We start from the raw sequence: 18,452 nt of genomic DNA, 5'->3' as shown, positions 1-18,452 counted from the left end.
TTCCTTTTGCGAAATATGTTAGTCTTTCTAGTCCAATGCATTCTGAAAGTTCTTTGATCCATTGTTGAATTGAAGGAGCTTCCATCCTCTTCCAGTTTAGGGCAATAACTCTCCTGGCATGCAATAACCCAAAGTCCAGTAATTTCTTTTGCTTCTTTGTTCTTGAAAAATCTCCTGGGTATATTCCTAGTATGCAAAGCTTGGCTGAAAGGGGAATCTTCACTTTAAAAACTTCTGATAGACATTTGAGCACATCATTCCAGAATTGTAGTATATCTGTACATTCCCATACACAATGTACAAGTGTCCCTTTGTGATCTCAACGTTTAGTACATGTGTCTGAAATATCACTGGACATGTGATGAAGTATTTCAGGTGTTATATAGACCCTTGTCAACCATTTGTGTTGGAGTACCTTTAGTCGTGTATTAATTGTTTCTTTTTGAGCCCTCAAACAAGCTTCATTCCAATCTGTTTCATCTATATATTCATGTATGTCATTTCTCCAAGCATTTAATTTATCTATTGTTGAATCTGGTGAATTAGACCTGATTAAATTATAATATTTTGACATCAAACCTTTTTGTTCACGCTTGTTGAGAGACATTTCTTCTATTAGTGATAGATTGGGAATATGTAAAATGTCTTCAGATTTGGATGAGAGAAAACGTTTTGGTTGTAGGTATTTGAAAAAATGCTTTCTAGGAATTTGGAACTTATGACACAATTCACCAAACGTAAGCAGTAATCCATCCTCATATAAATCTTTAACCGTTTGAACACCCTTCACCTTCCATAGTTTAAATCCTCCATCCTGTTTGCCAGGTGTGAAGTGTTCATTATTACACAAGGGAGTGAATCGGGATAATGATAAAGGGTCATTAATATGTTTATGTGCATCGACAATAGTGTTTTTTAAAAAGGGATTCTTAGTCTGTTTTTTAAGAGTTTTTAAATTGGCTGAATAAATATAACTATTAAGAGGCAAATCTGGAATGGATTGTTGTTCAATAGTCATCCAAGCTGGAGGTGAGTTTGTGCAAAAATAATGTGAAGCTGATGTTAATTGGGCAGCCATGTAATACCATCTAAGGTTTGGGAGTTGGAGCCCCCCTCTTTCATAGGGCAAGTACAGTAATTTAAACCGAAGCCTCGTTTTCTTATTGTTCCATATAAAATTACTGAATGTTTTGTTTAGGTTATCAAAGAATGTTTGTGGTAATGGCAGGGGGAGTGTCTGGAAGTAATACAAGAATTTGGGTAAAATTGACATCTTCAGAATATTTATTCGTCCTATCATGGAGATGGGTAAGTTTGACCAACGATTTAAAGTTTCTGTAACCTTGTCTACCAGAGGGTCATAATTAGTAGCAACTATTTTGTTCAAATCTGGAGTAATTTTGATGCCTAAGTAGTTAAATCCATCTGTGGCGATTGTAAAATTAGTTTTCACTCTAGGATTTTTCCTGTCCTCTTCATTAAGAAACACAAGTATAGATTTACTGTTGTTAATTTTATATCCAGAAAACATACCAAATTCTTCAATTAAGTTCACCAGGTTAGGGATGGTATTTTTTAGGTCTGTCAGAAAAAATATAATATCATCGGCAAATAAAGATATAAGATGATTTTTCCCCCCAATAAATACCCCCGATAGTCCCATCTGAGTTCTCACTGCAATGGCTAAAGGTTCCATGGCCAGAGTAAATAGAATTGGGGAGAGCGGGCACCCTTGTCTTGTGGAGCGTTGTAAATTGAAAGGATTTGAGACATTACTGTTAGTCAAGACTTGAGCAGTAGGGTTTGTATATAGCAACTCGATCCATTTAATAAATTCCTCTCCTAGCCCGTATCTTGGAAGCAGAAGATGAGCTCACTCAATCCTGTCAAATGCTTGGCATGCATCTACAGCCAGCATTGCTGTATCCCTTGCATTTTGTTTCTCATACAGTATATTTAGAACACATCTAATATTATGATAGCCTTGTCTCTTTTGAATGAAACCTTGTTGGTCGTCTACTATTAATTTTGGTATAAGTTTTTCTCATCGTTTTGCCAGGATTTTACATAATATTTTCATATCACATCCCATAAGACTGATCCCCCTATATGATGAGCACTCATCTTGGGGCTTATTAGGTTTTAATATCAGAGTAATTGTAGCTAATTTTGAGGATTCTGGGAGAGTTCTGGTTTCGTACGATTCTTTAAACATGTCAAGAAGTGGTTGGGCAATCTTGTTTTTAAATACCTTATAAAATTCAACGGGCAGCCCATCAGGTCCTGGGGCTTTGCCGCTATTCATATTTCCTATAGCTTCCAATTTATCTTTTGTTGTTAGTGGGTTATCAAGTGTCTCTTTATCCTCCTCAGGTAATGTTTGGAACTGTAATTTATCAAGAAATGCATTTTGAATTTCTTCATTTCCATGACACTCTGATTTATATAGTTTTTTTATAGAATTCTCTAAAACTTTTATTTATCTCTAATGGGTCGGAGGTCAGTTTATCAACATCTGATTTTATACTAAGGATCGTTCTATCTGCTTGCATCTTTTTAATTCTCCAGGTTAACAACTTGCCTGCCTTCTCTCCTTGATCATAAAATGTTTGTTTTATCCACAACAAACTTTTTGCAACTTTGTCAGTCATCAATTTATCATATTTAGCTCTCATATTAATTAAATTATTCATTTTTTCTAAGTTGTTACTACTATAAATATCATTTTCCAATGTCTTAATTTGTTGTTCCATTAATAGAATTTCCTGGTTGTATTTTTTATTTTGGGTACTCGTGTAACTGATAATTTCTCCTCTTATATAGGCTTTAAAAGCTTCCCATCTGATACTAGCTGAAGTTTCATCTTTATTAAACTCAAAATAATTGTCTATATATTTTTCGATAAGCTTGATAAAAACCTTGTCTTTCAACAAAAAAGTCTGCAATCTCCACCTTTTTGGACCCTGTTCAACTTTATCCAAATGAACTTTAATGGAGACTGGAGCATGGTCACTCATTACAATGCTACTGTACAACATTCTTTCACTTGTAGTTCTATGGATGGTAGAAATTAATCTATTCGTGAGTGGCTTTTATGGCTACTTGAACATGAATACTGTTTTTTAGTTGGATTTTTATCCCTCCATATGTCTTGTAACCTAAGATCTTTTATATAATTGTGCATTATTTTTCTAGTTTTGGTATGTGTACTGTCAGTGTGAGAAGATCTTCACTCCATACTTAGTGGTGGTGAACTACTACTGGTGGGGCAGACTGACAGAAGCGAGGCTGCCATAGTGCGGCATCGGCCCCTCAGACCACCACCAACACTCACACACTACATTCATACTAGGTAATGTGGGTGAAGTGTCTTACCAAAGGACACAATGACAGATACCACTGGAGGGACTGTCCCTCACTGTGGCACCTGGAATTCTCAGTGGTCTCCCATCCAACAACTAACCAGGCCCAGACCTGCTTATCTTCAGAGATCTAACAAGATCGGGCAATGACAGACTGGTATGACCACGTGAAATGGATTCTATAATGTTCAGTAATGATTATTCAGTGTATTCTAGAAGTAATAAAGTTCGATGAAACAAATCTTTGTGTTTACCAAAAACAAACAGGGTAAAAAGATCCTCCACTGCATTTACAAATACGGCCTAAAATCTTTGAAATGTACTTATTAGCAGATCTGTGCTGCTTTTGGTTGCTCTAAATAATCAGGAAAAGTTTAAGATGTTGATGGAAACCTATTTTTTTTACTGAAAGAGGATTAAAAAACAGTTGTGAATCTATTACCACAGGGGGCGACAGTTATAACTCTGCGGTTTAGTGGTAGACAATGAAGCAGAGAAGAAGAGCTCAGTGCACGGCTGATGCTCTGGTGGCTGAAGTCAGCAAATAAGTGACGGACTGATGAAGCATTCCAACCCAGAAGTCTTTCTATCCTCAAGGTTGGTGCGTCTTCAGCAGTCCGTGATTTACTCACTAACTTCAGCCATCAGCACGTCAGCCGCTCTTCTTCGCTGCAGTACAAGTTGTCATTTTGACTGAAAATGCTGCTAAATAATCTTAAAAGTTGCTAAACGGTATAAAAATCAGGCTGAAAGCTTCACTCCAACAAAAAACAATGGGATGTTTCAAGATGGAGGAACACAGGCTCTAAAACTGTAAAGTAGTCCCATTTTTAAAAGTTAGTTAAATGAATATGGTGCATAATAATGTGTCTTGTTAGACATAGATCTGCTAATAAGGACATTTCAAAGACTTAGCCCAAACTTGTAAAACAGTGGAGGATCCCTTTAAGAGGCGAGTCTGTTGGAGTTACTGACAGCAGAGTGAGCAACATGTGTGCAGCACAAATATCACAAAGTAACAACATTTCTTCAGAAAACCTGAAGTACAGTAAATAAGGCTGAATAAGGTTTCTTACTTTCTAGCTTGCAGACTCGAAGAAAAAGAACGATGTCACCAAGACAATCAGACAACTTCATGTCCTCCAGGTGGAGAGTCTTCAGGGACCGATTGGACTCTGAAGCATTTAAACACAAATGGTAAATTTCTCCAACATAGTACGGTTTCAAATGTTTAACATCCACATCATCATCATCGTCGTCTTCATCTTTACTGAATCACAGCGGAAACTTCGTCTGAAGAAAAATCAGTGCACGAGTTCATGATACAGACACACTACTGACACACATTGACCTGTGATTAGGGATGGGTACCTTAACATTTGAACCGATACTCGGTACTCAACGGTTCTTTTGAGTGGTAATAAATGGTAAACAATACCATTTCAAAATATGTACTTATCTTATTAATAATAATAAACAACTTGGGCAAATATATCTAACCAACATCTGATTGTATTGTAGCAAAATTATAATTGTTGCCACATTATAATGCACAAACTAAAAAGCAGCTCTATGTGAACGCACTCTATATTGCAATATTTCACTTGCATTTGTGCACAGAGGTGAAAAACTGTGTGCTTATGGCAAAAATTCACTTATTTATAGCTCAGCCAAAAGAACCTGGTTTTTGGTAGGTGCTAGTGTTCGTACCAGATCTTAGTTGGTTCTAATCCTGTTCATCCTAATACTGCGTTCACACAATTTTTGTGACTCGTGCTCCGTGTGAAAGCTTCCGCAGGATCAAAAAACATTTTCCCCATATTTGCTTCATATGCGCGTCTGAAGCGAATACAAAAGCGCAGCCAACCACACTCCCTTTGTTTTCACCATCAACTATAGAGGACCATAGTAAAAATGATGCTCTTTACCTTCTGTGGAAGCTGAAGAGCCGTCAAAACGGTTGACGGTGGCGTTCCTGGATTCACCAGGTTAACCAGCGAAAGCGCCCGCGCATCACACGAAAATATTCACTGGAGTTCAATGTTTTCAGGCAAATGACGAATGTCACGGAAAAATGGGAGCGTGCATGCCGCGTCGCCCAACCGGAGGAGAATTTATCTCTCACCGCTTCCATCCCATTGACTTTGTATGTAATCTGGTCACGCAAACATTTTGCGACACGTCCTGTGTGAACGCAGCACAAGAAACGTCTGTGGGAGGAGCCTGTTTTGCACATGCAGCCACGAGGTGAAGAGAGAGCCTGATTAAAAAGCGGAGTGAGGCACTCCCTTATACATTTCTCTCTAATTCTGTTGTTAGACATAGATGCGTGTGTGTGTTTGCGCCACAGTAATATCTCTGCGTTCTACTTGAGCTGTAGCTCTGAAGCCAATAACAGCTTGTTCTCTAACTCTCTTGTAGTCGTACAGCAGCTGTTCAGGAGTGAAGCTACATTTACACGTGTAATGTTTCTGCGTGGAGCCCTGTGTTCAGCAGGTCCTCAGTCATTTTAAATAACTACTGCTGTTATGTGCATGCAATGTTGTGTTCAGGTACTGCATGGGAAATTGCTGACTCTTCCACTCCCTCACAGTCACAAGGATGCATTTACATACCAAAACATGCTATCGTTTGATTTTACGTGAATCGGTACCAGGTAGTACCGTACCTAAAAAAAAGTACTGAATTCAGTACCTATTCCTACCTGTGATGGTGCTAAGGAGCACACACTACTGACACACTCTAACAATGACCTGTGATGGTGCTAAGGAGCACACACTAACACTGACTTGTGATGGTGCTAAGGAGCACACACTAACACTGACCTGTGATGGTGCTAAGGAGCACACACACACTAACACTGACCTGTGATGGTGCTAAGGAGCTGTCTCTGAGCGTAGCCACTGGACAGCCTCAGCCCTGAGAGGTGAAGGTGGACAAGGTGTGGACATCGTCTCAGTGCAGATGTGATGTAGTGTGCGTCTACGTGGACCGCCGTCATTTTCACAGTCAGCCTCTGCAGTGACAGCTCTGCTGGAAACGTGTCAAGAACAAAACACAAAGAAGCTTCTTCGGTAAGAAACAAACATTGATCCAGCGATCTTTAAAACCTTGGATCAAATAAAGGCAGAGGTGCATCATAAAGTAAAAGTACTGTTTTATTGCACTTCAGAAGAGTTGTACTTTACTACTTTATTTTAGTGAACTATCCATGAAGCCCAGGGTTAGTTTTTGTTTTGTTTTATCAGCTGGTAATGTTGGCTCTTTATTGACTTTAGTGGCTGCTCAGCTGCCATTACAATGGAGCCATGTGCTCATTATAAGGCTTTAAGGTACACAATCTACTTCTGATAGTAAAGTGCAGAAAATAACAGTGATTGTCAGACTTTTACTTATTCTCATCTGTGATTATTACTTAAGTCCTTTTTAGTAAAATACTTTTACTCACGCATCTCTTTTCAGGAGTTTTAGTCTAGATTAACCAAAAATGGGCAGCTTCTATCACAGCGGAGCAACAAAACTGTGATGATTGATCTAGGGGTCACATGGTCATATTTCATGTTAGTATTTAGAATAAATACCAATCAGAGCTTTAACAGGAAACAACAAAAGCTTTGAGTTATTCTCTCTGACTTTTGTGTGTTTTGTTGTCCTTTCATTAGTTTTTGGGGTCATTTTGTGTATTTTTTTGTTGTTTTGAGTTTTGGAGTAACTTTTTGTCATATTGTGAGTCTTCTGAGCCATTTTGTGCATGTTTTCTTGCTGTTTTGTGTTGTCTGAGTAATTTTTGTGTACTTTAGTTGTCCTTTAGTGTTTTTGAACTAATTTTTTGCTGTTCTTTTGTGTAGTTTGTAATTTTGTCCATTTTGTTTTCTTTTTCAATCTGTCATTTTGTGTGTTTTTGTTGTCATTTTATTTGTTTCTTGAGTAATTTCTTTCCCCTGTGATTCTTTGTGTTTTTGAGCCATTTTCTGTAATTTTTAGGTCCATTTGTAAAATGTTTTGTCATTTTATGTTTTAAGATTTTTTGTGTATTTTTGTGGTCCTTTTTCCTGTTATTCTGTGCACAAAATTAGACATAGGGCCACATGTGGCCCCCAATGGCCCATTTGTGGGATAAACTGTAGGAACATTGTCCAATGTATTTGTAGTGTTATTGTTTACATGTATATACAAAATAAACATTAGGTATCCTGTTTTAAGTGACCAGTGTCTTTACCCTGCACTCCTAAACATTCTCGTCTGCGTCACGTCTTACTTACCAGGGCCTTGTGGGTCTGAGTGTTGAGTTCTAAAGTGTGTTTGAGCCAATAAACTCTGGATCTCCACGTGCAGGGACTTTAAGACAGGGCAGGAATCCAGTAGTCTCTCAAAAAGCACTTGGTCGGGTAGAGTGCCGATGTTTAGCTCAGAGAGGCAGCAGCGGTTGCTCTCAGAGAGCTGCTTCAGGGCTCTGGCTAAGCTCAACACATCTGACGTATGAAGGATTGCTGCAAAAACACAATAACAATCAGCCCGTGAAGATATTCAAACTGTTCCCAGAGCAGAAATCCAGTTTTAACTAGTGCTGTGCGATATGAAGAAAATGTTATACCATAATATAAGTAGATTTATATACTGACAATGTATTATATCCCGATATAATATTTCTTCCTCAAAATTACATCAAATGAATGGAAAATTGCTATTCATTATATATTGCATTACCGGTATAGAAAAAAATTCACAAAAAAAGTAAACGTATCCCAAAACAAATGGTATTTCTCCTTTAAGAATCGTCTTAATGAATATTTGTGACTTTTGCTACATATATTGTCGTCACATGTTCTGATTTGTAAATTTGTATGCAAAAATGCCACCAGGGGGTACCAAGAGCACACACATTAAATAAGCCATATAAATGATAAGGCACGTGTGTCAACCTCAAGGCCCGGTGGCCAAATCTGTCCATTTAGAGCATCCAATTCGGGCCGCAGGAGAAAGTAAAAATGACAGAGAAAATATTAATCATTGTATAACTGAAATTCAACAATATTTGAATATATATATAATATAGTATTCCCAGTACTTATGGTGCATGATTTAAGTCATTTTTATTGTCAAACAGTAGAACAATCTCTCACAAAATCCTTAAATTTTCCTAAAATGACATAATATTTCCCTTAATTAAACAAAAATTGGTCACAAAATGTAGGAAATTTAAAGTGAAGATCCTGTTGGGACTGAAATCTGTCACTTATTACGTGGATATTACTTATATATTTTGTATTTTATGTATATGTAGAAGTGCGAACTAGGGCACAATATTGTTGAAATTACTAATTTTCTTGCATAAAATCTGTGGCCCACTTGAGATTAAACTGCTTTGTATTTGGCCCCTGAACTAAACTGAGTTTGACACCTCTGCGATAGAGGGTTATATCGTACGGTAGACGTTTTTATATTGCACTACGATATATATATTGCTATATCACCCAGCATTAGTTACAACAGAACTCTAACTCAGATGCTGGACTTTTACTTACAGATACTCTGGAGAGTCAATGATCTCAGGCTGTAGAATGTAGGCAGAGCGTCCACGAGGACCACTAGGACTTGGGAATCAATTCGTGCCATATCCAAGCATTCAATGTGACCATGAGCTCTATGTGCTGAAGCCTCACAGGCGAAGCTTTGACACAGATTCTCTGAGTCACTCTGAAAAGGAGCCTTTGGTGATTCCTCCTCTTCCACAGAAACACAATCCAACTTCTGACGTTTGCACGGGACAGCGTGACGGCCCTGGTGGTGAGAAACACCTGGACAGCTGTTGGACTCGTCTAAGGGGACAGAGGAGGGGGAGGGGTGGGACCTACTGTGACCTTCACAGTGACCTTCATTGCCCAGGTCAGGATCCATGCACTGAGATCTTCTTCTACGAAGGAGCCAGGACAGTAGAATGGGACAATGCAAGCGAAGTTTTGTGGCCACCCCATGATCAAGGAGGCGATGCAGCACCTGCAGGATGACTTTATTATTCTCATCTTCAAGATCAAAACCACTCCCAATTGAAATACTCGTGACATTTTTTTCCAAGAGGGGAAGGAGGGGCCTCTCCTTGGAGGTTAGGGCATTTAGTTTAAGAGGCCTGGAAGTTAGAAGCCTGAAATGTCGCATATATTTGGCTGTCATCCACAGGAGGGACGGGCCATTCTCAGCTATGATATTGTTGATACATTTACTTTGACTGTAACCAAAGAAGGCCATCATGAACAAAAGATTCATGATTTCACTTTTGATCTCGTCCTCCGTGACCACGTCTAACGCCTGCAAAGTAACACAGGAGAAACGTCAGCTCCACACGTGTGTAATGAAAGCTGAACACTGTTTTATGAGGTTCATACCTACATGGCCACGCCCATAGATGAGCTGATAAATTCTGAGCCATGCAGAGTGAGTGGAGATTCCTGAAAGAATGGAAGCAAACAAGACATTAGATCTGTGTAAAGTGGGGAAGCAAATATCAGCTCATTTCCATCAGTGTCCTTCAACAGCATGGTTTGCAAATATTGGTGATAGATAGTCAGAATATTAACTGAGATCTTTGAGTCATAAGCTGGTTTGTGTCTGTCAAATCAACACAACCGCACTTACACATCTTCTCCCTAAGAATTCCTGATGAAAATGACATTTTTAGAATCTGTTTATTCGTTTACATGAATTCATGTAAGGTGAACTATAAAAGCTTTGAGAGTTTTTCAGGGATCTAAACTAAAAATGCACTGAAAAGAAAATTCTTGGCCAAAACCAAAAACGGGAAAACCAAAATAAATCATTATGCTACTTATTAGAACATTGCATTTATGGGTATAAACAAAGCTTAATTTGGGCCAGATCCTGCCGGAGCAAGATCCGGCACCTCCCAGATTTTGACTGGCACTTATTTGATTGGATCCAGCACCTTGTTTATTTTTTTAATTTTTTATTCCCAGCACCTTATTTGCTTTTAGGTATTTTGATTTTTATATTTTATTGAGTTGAAATCACTGGAAATGTCATTGTACACACAAAACTGAATGTAAAAACTAAGTGCGAGTGAGGAAGAAAGGGGAAAGTAAGACACGCCCACGCTACGTCTTAAGTGTGATTTTCTGCAAAAACTGTCTTATCAGCTTGGAAGATGGTAGAAAATGGCTTAAAAAAGGAAGTTGAATTTAAAGACTTCTTTTTAAGCCAATAAGTGAAGCTAAGCCTAGGGTAAAGAAGGCTAAGCTTTTTTCTGTGGAAATCGCGAAACAGCAGCAGCACTTAGCGTAGCTAGAAGCAGCACCTGTAGCTATGATGCTAATGCAGGAGACTCCAACAGACAGGACACAGGAGGAGAACTATCCAGGGGTCATAAGGAGGACTCAGGAATATTGAGACCAGGGAAGTTTAGACAGAGACTCAGTTCAAAGTCAAGATGAGCTGCTACTCTTGGTTTATGAAAGACAAGTTAGGCCTCGGCTGTGAAATTTGTAAAAAAAAGTTATGAGGATACAAAGTGCTCCTTCTCTTTTGGGCAAATAAAAGGTAAGCACACGTTTAGAGCTGCAACTAATGATTATTTTAGTAGTCGCTTAATTTATCTATTAAGGAATTAAAACAATTACATTAAACATGTGTTTGTAGTGTAGTTATTATATTTAATACATAAATATCATTGATCACAATAAAAGCAAATATCACAAAGTTTTCTTGAACAAAATGGTAGTAAACAAAGAGTATAAATAAGGAAGCTAACCTGCAGGTTGTGGAGTTAATGAAGTTTAAACCAATCACAACACGAGGCCTGTGTTCCAAGACCTGATGATTTACAAACTAAGCAGTGTATAAATGTGTACAAACCTCATTAAAATTAAAACATTGCAATGATAGAAATTAATATTAATGCTTCAAATAACATATCAATTAAAAATATGAAAATATTTATTAAGCACTGACATTCCAACAATGCACAATATAAAATAGAATAAATAAATGAAATGTTTAATTTGACCCCACTCATACATTAAATCATATTGTACAGGCCTATAAGTGACAAGGCTGCTGAAAGAGAGTCAAACTAAACATGTCCTCATTTATCAACATTCCGTGAAAACGGGTGCAAATCTGAGTTCACATTTGGTCGTACGACATAACCAACGTGATTGTGAAACATTCGTAGCTGACCAATCCCAGCGAACCAATGATCGGGTGTTAATAAATATGTTGGCTGAATTTGATTGTCATTAACATGTTATGCCCCCAAACCTTTTCGAGATGAAAATCAGCATCCTCACAGCGGAAGTGAAGAAAAACAAAGATTGGCTTTTCGGTAGTGGCGTAGTGGTTAAGGAAGCAGGTTGGTAATTGGAGGGTACCTTAACCCTAACTGCTCCCTGGGCGCTACACTGTGGCTGCCCACTGCTCCTCAGGGAAAATGGGTTGAATACAGAAAAAGAATTTCACTACGGTAATAAAGAAAGGATACATTATCATTATTATTGGAACAGACTTGGGCTGAGGTTTGAATAAAATTCTCAATAACTAACTTAACCAATGGCTAATGATGGTTTAAATGAAATGTTACTCACCCACAGCCTAAAAACAAAAACCCTACTATTTGATCAAGACAACTTTTTACATTTTGGTGAATAAAAAAATTGATGAGTAAGACTGGCGAGCACAAGCCTTTGCACCCCCATACTTTATTTCCAGTCTCAGTCAGATTTTGCTGCGCTGCTCCACAAATCTACACACTCAGATTTGCGTAAACGAGGTCAGACCTGATGTGAGATCTGACCGTAGGCTCACGTCACAATTGATAAATATCGAAGCTTGCGTGAAAGTGGTCGAACGCTCAGCTCTGAACGTACGACGGTTGATAAATGACAGCCACTCTGTCCCAATCCAAGAACGGTCCCTGTGACACAAAGAAAAACGATGAACACATGGTACCTCTCTGGTTCAGGCGAGGCTGGAGCTTCTCCAGCTGACACACAGTCAGGTGAGGAAGTAGATCCTGCAGAATGGGAGCTGGAAGGTCTATAAACAGTGAGACAGAGATATTTATTTAGAATCAATCTAAACTTCAAACTCCTGAGACCAAAAATACCAGATTAGACTGAAAATACACTTAATGTTTTGCACCACATTCCACTTTCATCTGAAAAACCCTGAACTAAATAAATAAAGGACAACAACCTGTGCACATTAACTCATGTTATTGTTCCTGTGGCATGTTTGGATCAATCAGCAGAAGTAAAGCAAAGGACAGCTGAGCCTACTGAGAGGGTTAGCCTATGCATCCTGTAATATTGATTAGTTTTTCAGAAATACACCTAAGGCTGGGCAATGTAGCAAGATTCATGATATGTTGAGTTTTCTATTTTGGTGATATGGTAAATGACAATATTTTATTTTATAATAAATTACTTATTTTAGGAGCCACTGTTTTCACTACTTCTCAGAACAGCACTAAAAAGCTCAGTTAGAAAGATTTATGAGTGCGTCCTAAACCAGACCTTCCCCTAAACAAGCCACACTACAGAACTCACTCACACGTGCTGTCCTTTAGAGGAGAAAAAAGAAGAACATATTTTGCAGCTGTTTATTAATAACTGTGCATGTGTGGCATTTTGCATCAGCAAATTTAACACTGAATTGTCTTTCTGGTTAGAAGCTGAGTTAAAAAAAAAAAATGTTATTCAAAAAAATGATATCAAGATTCATATTGTATATCACTATTTTGAGATAAATAATTGAGATATGAATTTTAATCCATATCGCCCATCCCTAAATACACCTCAACATAGAACTGGGTGATATGGATCAAAACTCATCTCTCGATAATTTTTCTCAAAATGGCGATACTGTATACAATAGGAATCTTTATCATTTTAATTCAAATGAAGTCCGAACCACAAACAATTCAGTGACACTATTTTAGTGCAACATTTCTGTAAATAATTGTCAACATACCAATGTAAACAAATAAGTATCTCCAATAGTGCTTTCTGTAAACAAACAATAGGGTTTTTCTTACCATTGACACCATTATAGTGCAATATTCCAGTAAACAAAATATTGGTTCCGTCAACCAAGAGTGACAAAATTTCTGTGAAGACGTACCTGCACATTTTACTGAAAAAGCAGAAAAGGTTTTGCAAAAAAAAAATAAAAAATAAAATAAAAATCCCCCCCAAAAAAATTGATACTTAGCTCGAGCATATCAATAATCAATCGTGCAAAAAAAAATATTGCAATATATCGCCTTATCGAGATATCATCACACTCCTATTAAATAAATAAAAATAATTAAAAAAATTAAATTATCATTTTTTTTAAATTAAAAAAAAAAAAAAAATCGATATGGATGCATTTTGAATCGATCCAAGAATCGCGCAACATAATATTGCGATATATCGCCAAATTGATTTATTTTAACACCCCTACTAGTTTTATTTATAATTACTATTATTATATCGATATAGGTGATATTGTAATTTTCTATATCACAAAAATAGGAAACTCGATGTATCTTAATTCCCGATATATCGCCCAGCCCTAAATACACCTCATTGTGATGCTCAAATGTAACACCAACGAATACATTTGTTGTTAGATGGTTTCCTTCTTTAAAACAGATGACTGCAGCACAGTTGGTTAGTGCAATATCTTGTCTTTATTTGTGTAATGTTGAAGTTAACAGCTCTTTGTTCATTATGTGAGTGATGGTGATTTGATGATGTTATTATTAATGAAACACCACACAGTGTGAATCTGTCGTACGACTATAAACATGGAACAGATTCTAATCAGTGTTTCCTTCATTGCACTTCTGATAAAAATGATGTTCAGAGATTTACTATTTACAGCTAAGAATTTTTTTATACAATTATTACTTCAGTACTTTCACTTTCACCATTCTGTACTTTTACTTAAAGGGGACATATCATGCTAAATCCACTTTTTTTCCCCCTTAAATGCATTTTGTTGTATATTTAGAGTGTTTAGAAGTACAGAAAAGTTCAAATTAGTCTCTTCAGGTGCTCCGTAGATATCTTTATATTCTGTTTTGGTCATATTTTTCAATCTGTTTCGATTTTTCTATTCTCTATTACGTTTTTTGAACAATAACGTCACAGTATTTGCAGCGGAACTGCCAAATTAGGACATCGACTCCAGGCCCAACACTTCAAGCAATCCACCATTTTTATTTCTCGCTTTTATTTTGTAGTCCAAGCTCAAGGATGCAGAAGTTACGAGAGGATAAGTCAAAATGTTCGGTTGGATGTAGTAACCCACACGCTTCATTACACCGTCTCCCAGCATCAGAACCTTTTCGAAGTGACTGGTTGAGTTTTATTTTTTACGGAAATGTACCCACATCTGTGGGTAAGGTCATTTTTGTGTAAGCGAAGCACTTCAAGGATTACGGCTTCAGCAAACTCCACCAGTATAAAGAAGGATTTGCTGAAAGACTTCGTCTGATTGGAGACGATGAACAGAGCACTTCGGTAAAAAGTGTGATGATAAGACGTCCCTGTCATTGTTTTGTTAGCATTAGCAGTTGCACCGTCTTCATATGTTAGCGCTGTGTGCTCGTTTTAGATCCTTGATGATATGGCCTACGTGATTTAATTTAAGTCTAAAGTTTTTATTAGTCATTTCATTTTGCCATTTTCGTCTCCAAAAAGACTGTATTAAAATGCATTTCATGACGTTAGCTTGGCACTAGCTTTAGCTCGGCGCTTGTTATAGCTCACTTGTTAACATCCATATGAAGACGTTGTTCTGCAGGTTCATCATCTTCATTTTCATCTCGCTCCGCCGTGTCCGACTCTGACTCGAACATTAAATGCTGGATGGACAAGTCTTCTGTTGTTGACATTTTGTAAATAACGTGAATAAAACATTTCTGCACCACTAGATAATCGTATATCTTCTATCAAACTACAAAAATGGCCAAACAGGGTGGAGTTGTTGAACAGTGTCACCTCTGCAACCTGGAGAGGGGGCGGGGTATGAAGTGTCTCATTTGCATTTAAAGAGACCGCAACAAAACGAGTCGCTCTCAGAAGCACATCAGAAAAGGGGTAGAAAAGGGGCCTGTGGAGCTATAATAATGAGGAATTCAGACCCAAGCATTGCAGTTCCACTTTATATAGACCACAACTGTATGAAGGAAGGATTTAAAGGCATGATATGTCTCCTTTAAGTTGATACTTGTCTACCTCTGTTCCAGTGCAGATAATTAATTTAGTGCAGGGGTGTCCAATTCCGGTCCTCGAGGGCCACTATCCAGCATGTTTTAGATGTTTCCCTCTTCCAACACACCTGATTCAAATGATCAACTCCTCATCCAGCTCTGCAGAAGCCTGATAACGATCATAATCGAATTTAAAAAAACACAGAAACACAACTTGTTTTATAGTTTTATAGATAAGGCTGACATTACACTGTCATTAGCATGAATAAGGTGTCATCATGAAGGTCGTCATGTTTGCTCAATTATGACACTTTTCGCTAAATTATGACACCTTTTGACCTATGTTGGCCTTTTTTCGGTTAGGTGAAAGGACCTAGTGGGGTTAATGTTAGGGTAACGAACAACACTTAATGACACCTTATTCATGTTGACAAGTGTCATGTCGTAATAATGACAGTGTAATGTCAGCTTTAAAGGGAGGGTAGGCGATTTTCAAAAGCTTGCATGATTTTGAATGTAGCCTCCCAGATGGCTCCGCCTTTACCCCCCTCGCCCCACCCCCTGTGCTCAGTCTCTCACACATGCATGAGCACAGCTGCTCCAGCAGCAGACCTTAGCTCATCACTTGTATTGTGTAGAAACTTTGTTGTCTCATTCAGCAGTAGGTAAACAATAAACTTTATCATTATACATGTTAATAAAAAGTGACCAAAAACTCTGCTTTAACTCTGTCAGTGGCGAAACTTTTTCAATGTGAGCTTGTGCTTGCGAGGGGTCGAGAACAAGCAGGGAGACAGAGAGACGTGATTGGTTAAAAAAAAGTTAGTTTTTTGCCATTGGTCAAAGTTATTACAGGTTTACAGCTGCTACAGTTTAATTTCTGTCAGGACATAAAGACAATTTCAACCAAAAACCTAAAAAGTGTATCTGGAGAAAAATCGCCTACCCTAGCAGTGATGTTGCTAGGTACACGTCCTGCATCCCTGACGCATAAAAATCTAAAAAGACGCAGTAAATCCACTAGCCATGCGTCCCAGGGACGAACCTCATTTTTCCCATGAAAAACGACACATTGTGAACAACATTTTATGTTTAAAATCACAGTAACTAGCAAAAGAAACCTAGCCGTCAGCGGACCCCTTTACGCATTAACTCAGCGCAGACATGATCCCATTGAGTACATGCTAGTTTAGCCAACTAGCCAGTTACCGTGGATTTCATTTCAAAATGTTTCCTGGTAGCGCTTATTGAGTGCACCGCCCTCCCCCCTGAAAGCTCCGTCCGTTTTTCGTGTAGCGCAGCGGTGCTCTGTGAGAATGTGATCAGCTTTAATCATCTTCACCTGCTCAGTGTTCGAACTGTTGTGTCTGGTTAACTAAGAATAACTCAGTCTGTGTTGTTAGTTCTTTTTATTCCAGCCTTTTGTCCGTGTCTCTAGGTACACATTCACAGTCAGTAAGCTACCTCAAATACAAATGATTAATCGTAAGGCAGTTAAAAATCAATTCATAGGTATCACGGTTCACATCGACATTCTGAAAATTGAATCGCAGTACTCTTTCTAAACAGCTATATATTTATCCTTCTCCTGTTTAAAAGTGTTGGTGGCGGGCAGAATCTGCTACTACTTTCTTCCTGGCCACCTTCTACTCTTAAACATGTTCATAAATGATTCCTTACCCCTTTAGCACCGAAAGAATATCTGTAATAAGACATGAATATCTGTAAAAGTCAAGTTTTTCTATTAGCTCTGTCTGCTAGCACAACATCTCTTCTTGACTGCTAGAATATTTGCATGCCAACCGACCACTGGGTCACCAGCGCCCTCTGCTGGTCCAAACAAATATCTGACATAAATACAATAACTGTTTTTTTTTTTTTTTAAAGTCCAATTGTTACGGCACAAAAAACATTTTTAGTTGCACTTTTAAAAGGAAAAAGAACTATTATGGAGTTTTGCATTGTTTTCAATAGAATCAGAATTTGAATTAATAGGCTTCTTCTTCATTTGTATTATTCCTTTATTTATTTTATTCAAGATTTATTTTTAGTTAAATTGGCATTGTTTTGAATAATTTATCAAAGGATTCTTTAGACAATGAAAAATAAAAGGAAAACAGTACAGTATTTTCTATTTTTTTTCCCAAAAAAAATAATTTTTTCAGTCATCATTTGTCTACAGTCCCATTTTGTAAAATAAATCGTGAGAGAATCGTATCGTGAACCCAGTATTGTGAATCGAATCGTATCGGGAGTTAAGTGAATCGTTACATCCCTATTAGTATTTATTTTGTTTCCTCTCAGAAGTGAAAAACTAAAATTTTCTTTAAAAAATGATAAATATTTGAGAAAAAAATAAAACCTTGTTTGTAAAAAAAAAAGAAAAGTAAAACAAATTTTATAGGGCCCTAAGTCAAAGATACAAACTTCTTAGTAGTAAGCAGTGATGTTGCTAGGTACGATACACTGTAAACATCAACTTATGTTTAAAATCACAGTAACTACCAAAATAAACCTAGCCGTGAGCGGACCCCTTTACGCATTAAATCCGCACAGACATGATCGCCTTGAGAACATGTTAGTTTAGCCGCTACAACAACAACTAGCCAGTTAACTAGCTGCTTACAATACACCACAAACATATCTGCATCATTTCATTTTTCTCAACAGACTTTGCACTGTGTTAGTTACGTTACATTTTCGTGCTAAAAGTTTCATAGTGATTGACTCAGTTCATTTGATTTAGTTGATCTTGGTCTTATTTTGGTGACAATTTATTTTTTTACTTTGTCATGGTGATGAGAATGTTTTGTTTGTGTTAAAATTAGCACTTTTGATCATTTATTTTTGTACAACAGACACCACTTTGTTTTCATTTG

At 37.5% G+C, this 18,452-nt stretch overlaps 1 protein-coding gene across 5 annotated transcripts in view; it reads right to left on the bottom strand.

Annotated features, from left to right (window-relative positions):
* lrrc41 (leucine rich repeat containing 41) overlaps positions 1–18,452 on the bottom strand; it is a 36,508-nt gene that overhangs the window by 14,372 nt on the left and 3,684 nt on the right. For 3 of the 5 annotated variants that reach the window (XR_003673910.1, XM_028444658.1, XM_028444660.1), the window contains exons 2-7: positions 12,321–12,407; positions 9,750–9,808; positions 8,888–9,668; positions 7,625–7,852; positions 6,228–6,395; positions 4,439–4,537 (exon numbers count right to left, since the gene is read on the bottom strand). Coding sequence is in view for 4 of the 5 variants with exons in the window: in XM_028444658.1 (XP_028300459.1) it covers positions 4,439–4,537; positions 6,228–6,395; positions 7,625–7,852; positions 8,888–9,668; positions 9,750–9,808; positions 12,321–12,407 (1,422 nt within the window). In the remaining variant the exon portion in view is untranslated. Of the gene's footprint in view, positions 1–4,438; positions 4,538–6,227; positions 6,396–7,624; positions 7,853–8,887; positions 9,669–9,745; positions 9,809–12,320; positions 12,408–18,452 lie in introns of those variants that run through there. The other 2 variants (XM_028444659.1, XM_028444661.1) reach the window with 2 other exon arrangements.

Source organism: Gouania willdenowi, chromosome 4 (genome assembly GCF_900634775.1).
Source record: "Gouania willdenowi chromosome 4, fGouWil2.1, whole genome shotgun sequence".
Taxonomy (NCBI): domain Eukaryota; kingdom Metazoa; phylum Chordata; class Actinopteri; order Blenniiformes; family Gobiesocidae; genus Gouania; species Gouania willdenowi.
Note: the sequence above shows the minus strand (reverse complement) of the source record. Positions and strands in the feature narration are given on the sequence as shown.